Source organism: Megascapheus bottae, chromosome 31 (genome assembly GCF_031878675.1).
Source record: "Megascapheus bottae isolate mThoBot1 chromosome 31, mThoBot2.hap1, whole genome shotgun sequence".
Taxonomy (NCBI): Eukaryota; Metazoa; Chordata; class Mammalia; order Rodentia; family Geomyidae; genus Megascapheus; species Megascapheus bottae.
The window spans coordinates 8,571,472-8,578,978 of record NC_143539.1 but is presented as its reverse complement, the minus strand read 5'-3'; the positions used below and the strand labels follow the sequence as shown (position 1 = coordinate 8,578,978).

The window sequence follows — 7,507 nt, the reverse complement described above, 5'->3', positions numbered from 1 at the left end:
TTTGCCTAACCCCCACTTTTTTTTCTTCATCTCTTTTTACCCTTTGCCTGGAATGAGAAGGAGAATGGGGACAGAGCTTAGCCACGAATGAAGCATCCAAGCCCAGATAGTGGAGCAAAGATTCTGGTTTTTTTTGTTGTTTGTTTGTTTGTTTTTTTGTCTAGGGGAAAGATTCTTTAACCCTTCGGAAGGCACACTGCGATAATCCAGTCCATTACCAGTCCCATGGCCTCAAAGGCAGACCTGGGATGGCTTAGGGAGAAAGACTCTGAAAGGAAAGGGAGTCCCCCTCCCGGCCTTTGAGGTAACACATTCTTGATGCTTGGGGCCCATCCAGGCAAAAACCAAGGAAGTTCATCAGCAAAAAGCACAGAAAGATAGGAAAGCCAGATGTTGTAGCTCACATCTGTAATCCCAGCTACTCAGCAGGCTGAAATCTGAGGAACGTGGTTCAAAGCCAGCTGGAACCAAAAGTCCTTGGGACTCTTGGCTCAAGGGGTAGATCCGTCTTGCTATTGGATTTGTCTTGTGTGATTTAGTTTCTCTTGGCAATCACGGCAGCTCTGTAGAACTGCAGGGCTAATGGCCATACCATTGTAATGTGTCCACACCTGTCCCAGGCCACAGAGACTTTCCTATGGCAGATGAGAGGAACAGCCCTCCAGAGATTAAGGATCCGGCAGGCCAGAAATGGAATAAGATCGTGAATTCATTCACGCACACACCCCTCTGCCCCTCCCATAGCTCTCCTCCACACAAATGGCCCACAGAACCATTTGCCACACGATCAGGCAGGCATAGAGAGTTCTGGGGGTGCTCTGTACCATTCCCCAGGGGGCCCGGTTGCCTGTATGGATTGTTCTGTGTGACCTACAAATGCTGTGATAAATACCGAAATGCCCTTGGGAGAGAACAAGTTCCCCATCCCTGCTACAGAACCTTAAAGTGGGTGGGGGCTTGGCTTGGTTGGTAGAATGCTAAGGCAATGAGCAAAGTGGTGGGTACTGAGTTAGAGTCCTGATCTTGGCCCTAAAACAAATAAAATTAAATTAAAGCCAGACACGTGTGGCTCACATCTGTCATTCTAGCTATTTAGGAGGCTGAGATCTGGGGGATTACAGTTCAAAGCCAGCCTGGGCAGGAAAGTCCATGAGGACTCTTCATCTCTGATGAGCCACCAGAATACTAGAACGGTGGCTCAAAGTGGTAGAGCTCTAGCCTTCAGTGAAAGAGGCCAGGGACAACGCCCAGGCCCTGAATTCAAGCCCAGGGACCAGGAAAAAATAAATAAACAAACAAATAAATAAAGCAAGCTGTCTGTGCCCCTTGTGGCGATACTGTCTAGCTATCCATAAACTCCTTGAAAGCAGGAGTTCACTGGCCCTGACATTATCCACTTCCTCAATTAACCCATGGCTCGCTGTGCACAAAGCCAGCTGCTCACCTCAGCCCAGATTCAGTCTAAGCAAACAGAGCTGGGTGGGGCACACACCTCGAAGAGGCTGCCACTGTCTTTCGGCTTACTGCAGGCCCAGCTTGCTTCTGTGTCCCCATGTTTTCAAGAACAACAACAACAAAATCAGAGATCACGTCAAGTAATCAGGTGTTGTGAGGGCAGGGATGAGACAGGACAGAAACACAGCCAGAAGAACATTCCGCTCATGTCCATTGCAATTGCAGATGGAAAGCTGGATGCATGTGTGGATGGGTGGATGAATAAATGCATGAGTTAATGAAGGACTAGCTAGACTGAGCGGGCCCATGGATGGATGGATGGATGGGTAGGTGTGTAGGTGAATGGATGGGTGAATGAATGGATGGAAGGATGGATGGATGGATGGACGGATGGATGGACGGATGGATAGATAAATGAATGGCTGGATGAAGGGATGGGTAGATAGATGAATGAACGGATGGCTGGATGGATAGATGAATGAATGGATGGATGAGGCCCCCTGAGACCATACTTAGTTCTCTCTCTCTCTCTCTCTCTCTCTCTCTCTCTCTCTCTCTCTCTCTCTCTCTCTCTCTCTCTCTCTCTCTTTCCCTCTCTACATGAGTCCTGGGACTTGAACTAAAGGCCTGAGCACTGTTCTAGGGTTTTCTCAAGGATGGAGCTCTACCACTTGAGCCACAGCACCACTTCTGGATTTTTTTTCTATGTATATGGTACCGAGGAATCGAACCCAGGTCTTTGTGCATGCTAGGCAAGCACTCTACCACTAGGCCAAACTCCCAGCCCTTATTCTCCCTATTTTCTACCAACTCAAGATTTCTACCCATGGCCTCCCCTCCCTCCAGAGCTCGGGAGCTAAGGCCAGAAGCACGAGATTGTGTTTGGATGGAAAACATTTTATTGTATCTCAGAGCCCAAGAAGTCATCTGAGGGCGGGAGTGCGAGGCCCGAGGCCTCCTCTCATTCAGGGTGTGGGGTGGGGGAGTCCTGGGGTCTCACTGCTCGTCGGGAATGGCACTCCTCATGCCTTTCAGCTGGAAGAAGAGGGCGAGTGTCAGATCGGGAGCCGCCGAGGCTGGAGGCCCCATGGGGAGGCCACGACAAGATGGGAGGCGATTTTTTTATTCTTTCTTTTTGGTTCTGGTTCCAGGGTTTGAACTCAGGGCTCAGGCCCTGTCCCTGAGCTCTTTTTGCTCAAGGCTGATGCTCTACCACTTGAGCCACAGCACCACTTCTAGCTTCTTAGTGGTTCATTGGCAATAAGAGTCCCATGGACTTTCCTGCCAGAGCTGGCTTTGAACCATGATCCTCGAGATCTCAGCCTCCTGCCTAGCTAGGATGATAGGCGTGAGCCACCTGTGTTCATCGGGAAGCAATTTCCAAGTTTCCATTTTCCTCTGAACCTATCTGCAGAGCCTCCCCCCTCCTCCCCCTCCTCACCTCCCCCCTCCCCCCACTCACTCTGCCTAGCTCCAGCTTCCTCTTTAGCCCTAAAGCCTCCCACGCTTACCTTAGGAAAAGCCTCCCAGTTAAAGAAAGGTAACGCCTTTTTGAAAGCCTGTAAGTAGACAAGACAAAAAGAGTGATGTGGTGTGTGTGTGAGGGGGGAGATCAGTATACACTGTCAGAGAAACTCCCAGAAGCCACCATGGTTCTGCTCCCTTGGCTCCTGCCCTGGGCCTCCGGTATCCAAGTAGATTCCACCATCTTGCTTCATCTCAGAGCACTCAGGCTCGGAGCCCGGGGTCTGGGGCACAGGCCTGTCACCCTAGCCACTCAGGAGCAGGCTGAGATCTGGAGGACTGTGGTTCTAAGTCAGTCGGGCCAGGACAGTTTTGGAGACTCTCTTATCTCCACTGAATCAACCAAGAGCCAGAAGTGGGGCGGTGACTCAAATGGTAGAGCACCAGTCTTCGATACCAAATCTCGGGGCCAGCACCTGGGTCCTGAGTTCAAGTTGCAGCGCGCACACACACACACACACACACACACACACACACACACACTTCAGCAACAAGCCTCTAGCACCCTTCAATCTTCCTCTAAGAAACCTCTTACCTCCATGATGGCGTGCCAGTTCAGGAAATCGTCACTTTTCAGCAGCTGGAGAGAAAGGGGCGGGAAGCAGGTGAGTCCAGGATGGGGGTTGAGGGGTTCAAAGTTAGCCTCAGCTCAAATAATGGAGCAGGCAGAGGGGGGCCAGCGGCCTAGCAAGCTGACCACGGCTCTAGCGCGTAGGCCATACTCACAGATTGCATCTTGTTGAGGTTCAGGAACTGATTGTTAAAAGCCTAGGCAGAAAAGCAGGGGTGTTAATCAAGAGGCCCAGAGTCCAGCAGAGGCCAAAGAGGGGAGGCCCGGAGCTGGGGCCCAGGAGCCGTGCCTTACCTCCGATCTGGTGTCATAATTGGAGATGGTGCTTTCTTCCTGGTAAGGGGGAGGGAGAGAAAATGAGAAGCACATGAGCTGTCGTGAGGCTGGCGGAGGATGAAAGTTCAGAGTCAGCTTGGGCGAGACAATCGGGAGAGTCAGTGGAAAGCCAGGCGTGGAGGAATGGCTCAAGTTGTGGAGTGCCAGCCTGCAGGCCTGCCCCACCTCCACCTACAAGCCAGACCCCTGTGACCACCGGGGCTACAAACCCACGGCCCATGCTGCAATCTGCAGTGTCCATTCTCCAATCCAGGCATGCGTGTGATGGAGGAAGAAGAGAAGGAGGAGGAGGAGAAGGAAGAGGAGGAGGAGGAGGAGGAGCAAGCGGGGCAATTGCAATGGGTGCCTCATACCCCACAGTGGCCCCACCACCGCCCTTGACGTCCTGCCCAGAGTCAGGTGGGCCACCTTCCAGAAACCTCCAGCCTTTGCCATAGACAGTGAAGGGCGCCAGCTGGCTCTGTGCCTTGGTCTCCACCTGCAGGCCAGAGTTCCTCTGCTCAGAAGCCCCGAACACACAGCCCCCACGCCAAACACCCACAATCCCATTAGGCTTTGGGGTTTGGGGTTTTTTTTTTTTAATAAAAATCGTTCCTGGGGTTTGAACTCAGGGCCTGGGCACTATCCCTGAGCGTTTTTGCTCAAGGCTGGCACTCTACCACTTGAGCCACAGTGCCACTGCTGACTTTTTGGTGGTTAAATTGAAGAAGCAGGGCGCAGTGGCTCACTCCTGTAATCCTAGCTACTCAGGAGGCTGAGATCTGAGGATCATGGTTCAAAGCCAGCCCGGGCACACCAGACCATGAGACTCCTATCTCCAATCAACCACTAAAAACCCGGAAGTAGTGCTGTGGCTCCAGAGGTAGCTGCCTTGAGCTGAAGAGCTCAGGGACAATGTCCAGGCCCAGAATTCAGGTCTCACAACAGACCCAAAATAAACTGAGATAAGAGTCTCACAGTATTTTCCTGCCCTGCTTTGGGTTTGAACTGTGATCCTCCAGATCTCAGCCTCCTGAGTAGCTAGGATGATGAGCATTTTTCTCGACAGAGGAAGCCATGTTGAACACCGACAACTCCCCTGAGCCCCCTCTTTGCCTCTATCCTCTCTCAGGAGTCTAGAGGCCTGCCTCCATGCCAGGCTTTCCCAAGGCTTCCCTGACAGTCTTCAGCCACTCCCTTCTCTCCCCTGGAACCGAAAACCAGAGCCCCTGGCCCACTCAGGGGAGAGGTAGACTGGTGAGAAAAGCGAGGTGAGCAGAAGTCCCAGGCGCCGGTGCTCATGTCTGTAATCCCAGCGACTCAGGAGGCTGACATCTGGAGGATCGCCATTGGAGGCCAGATCCAGGATAGGAAAAATCCGTGAGACCCTTGATCTCCCATGAACCCGCCAAAAACAATTTAAAAAAATAAAAATAAAAAATACCTCAATGCGGAGTCATGGCTCAAGTGGTTGAACCAAAAAAAAGCTCAGGGACACAGCACCCAAGGCCCTGAGTTCAAGACCCAAGGACTGGCATTCAAAAATAATAAAGCAAAGAAGGACGTTGGAGAGAAGGGGGATAATACGGCGATCAGGGCTAAGCTCACCTTGGAAGAGTCTAGAGCAGCGCCCTGGGCCGAGTGCAAGGCCAGCAGGGACAAGACAACCAGAGCGAGGAGAACACGGAGCTTCATGGTGTGAGGTTCAGGGCACTCTCAGGTGGGGCCTGGCCCTTTATATTCCCGGGGAGGTGGATGGGGCAGAAGTGGGGTCCCCACCCCATGACTCACCCCCACCTCCAGGCGGGGAGGGGTGACCCACAACGGACTCCCCAACTGCCGTAGATTTCTCAATCCACATGCTGCCCCACCTGGGTGGTGGCAGGCTGGGGCCTGCGTGCCCAGGGGGCACCCATGGGCCCCGTGGGACGGAGAGGAGGCAGGTCAGACCTGTCCCTTCTGGGCAATGGCATCACCCAGGCACCTCTCCTTCAGCCTTGTTTCTTTACCTTCGGTCACTCACATGGCTGTGTGTGTGTGTGTCCTGAGACTTGAACTCAGGACCTGAGCAAGGCCACTTTGAGCCTCAGCACCCCGTTCGGTTTTCTGGAGGTGTCATTGGAGATAAGCATCTCACTGTCTTTCCTGCCCCAGGCTGGCTTGGAACTGCCATCCTCTAGATCTCAGCCTCCTGAATTGCAGGCTTTCTTTGATTCCCAGCAGGCCCTTTTCCCATTCACCCTGGCAGCCTGCCTCGACTTGTCCACCCCTGCCTGCCCATGTTCTTAACCATTCTGTGAATCCATCTGCCTTTCTCGCAAGGAGTGAGGGTAAGTTCAGTGCTTTGTGCTCCCCTCTCCAGGCCTGGCCTCCCCTCCTGTCTCCCAGGCACCATGCAGGCCTCAGGGAGAACACAGGCAGACCTAACGCTGCTCAACTGAGGCGTGTTCAAATCCACAGGCAGTCATTCACCCATCACACCGCCACACCGCTCCGACCTGGGCCTGGACTCGAGGATGTGCTCACAAAGAATGTCTCCAAATGCTTTCTCCATCCCTACCACACAGGCTGTCTTCCTGATAGATGAAAATGAAGACTGTTCAGGCAGGCCTGGGAATTTGGCCTAGTGGTAGGGTGCTTGCTTGCCCAGCATGCACAAAGCCCTGGGTTCAATTCCTCGGTACCACATACACAGAAAAAGCTGGAAGTGGTGCTGGGGCTCAAGCGGTAGAGGGCTAGCTTTGAGCAAAAGAAGTTCAGGAGCAGCACCAGACCCTGAGTTCAAGTCCTAAGACTGGCACAAAAAGAAAAAACAAGAGATGGAGAAGCCCCAGTAGGGCTCAGAGAGGCCTGATGAGGGCAGAAGGCAACCCTGCAGGCCTGTCCCCTCTCGCCCCACCCTCGGCTTAGCACTGACACAGCCTCCAAGCCTGCAGTGGCAGTGTGGCACAAGGTTCTGCTCCCCAATGTGGTTCTGCTGGCCCGGCTGGTTCCTGGCGTAAGCTGGGGCTTTGTCAGGACAGAGGCCCGGGCTGCTTGGCACAGCCAGCCCTTATCTGCAGGTGCCTCCACCCCAGCCCCCTGCAGCCCACATACCTGGCGGGCCTGGAGTGGGAGGGCTGCTGAGCCCATGTGGGCCAAACTTTAGGGTCCCTCCCTCCCCCATCACCCAGCACCCCCGAGATTGGGCCAGCCAGTCAGTCCTCCCCAGCTGTCCCCCTGCTTCCTATCTGTCCCTCTTTGTGTCGTCACAGGTGACTGGGTGATTGCAGATGTCACCAGCACAAGCCAGAGTCATTCAGTGCTAGTGTTAAGCGGGGAGGGCAGGGACAGAGCCCCAGATCCTGAGTTCAAGTCCTAGGACTGGCACTAAAAAACAACACAAACCAAAAAAGAGCAGGTGGGTGCAGTTTCACATCTCCTCCCCCCACCCCCACCCCCAAGAATAAATAGTCGCTTCCTACTTAGCTAAGCCATGACTGGAAAAGTTCCTCAACCATCAGACCCTGCACCCCATACTGGGTCAGGGAAGGCCAAAAGAAGACAGCCAAGAAAGAGATTATGCAAACAAGCTCATTAGCATATGCTAATGAGGGGCCGCCCTGGCATGCAGCAGCCTTGGCACCTGTTTGGCTCAGAGCT

General features: G+C 53.4%; 1 protein-coding gene across 4 annotated transcripts; it reads right to left on the bottom strand.

The window, feature by feature from the left end:
* Positions 1-2,347: 2,347 nt before the first annotated feature.
* Positions 2,348-7,049, bottom strand: Krtdap (keratinocyte differentiation associated protein). 4 transcript variants are annotated; one of them, XM_090322233.1, is made up of 7 exons: positions 6,962-7,048; positions 5,474-6,441; positions 3,845-3,883; positions 3,706-3,747; positions 3,515-3,559; positions 2,967-3,014; positions 2,348-2,490 (listed from the first exon to the last, which is right to left on the bottom strand). In XM_090322233.1, exons 2-7 carry the CDS (start codon positions 5,558-5,560, stop codon positions 2,452-2,454), a joined length of 300 nt encoding a protein of 99 aa, XP_090178359.1. In that variant the 5' UTR covers positions 5,561-6,441; positions 6,962-7,048; the 3' UTR covers positions 2,348-2,451. The 4 variants fall into 4 exon arrangements, with proteins under 4 accessions (XP_090178359.1, XP_090178362.1, XP_090178360.1 ...); XM_090322236.1 differs by lacking the exon at positions 5,474-6,441 and having other exon boundaries at positions 6,962-7,049; XM_090322234.1 differs by lacking the exons at positions 5,474-6,441; positions 6,962-7,048 and adding an exon at positions 4,096-4,157.
* Between the last annotated feature and the right edge of the window lie 458 nt (positions 7,050-7,507).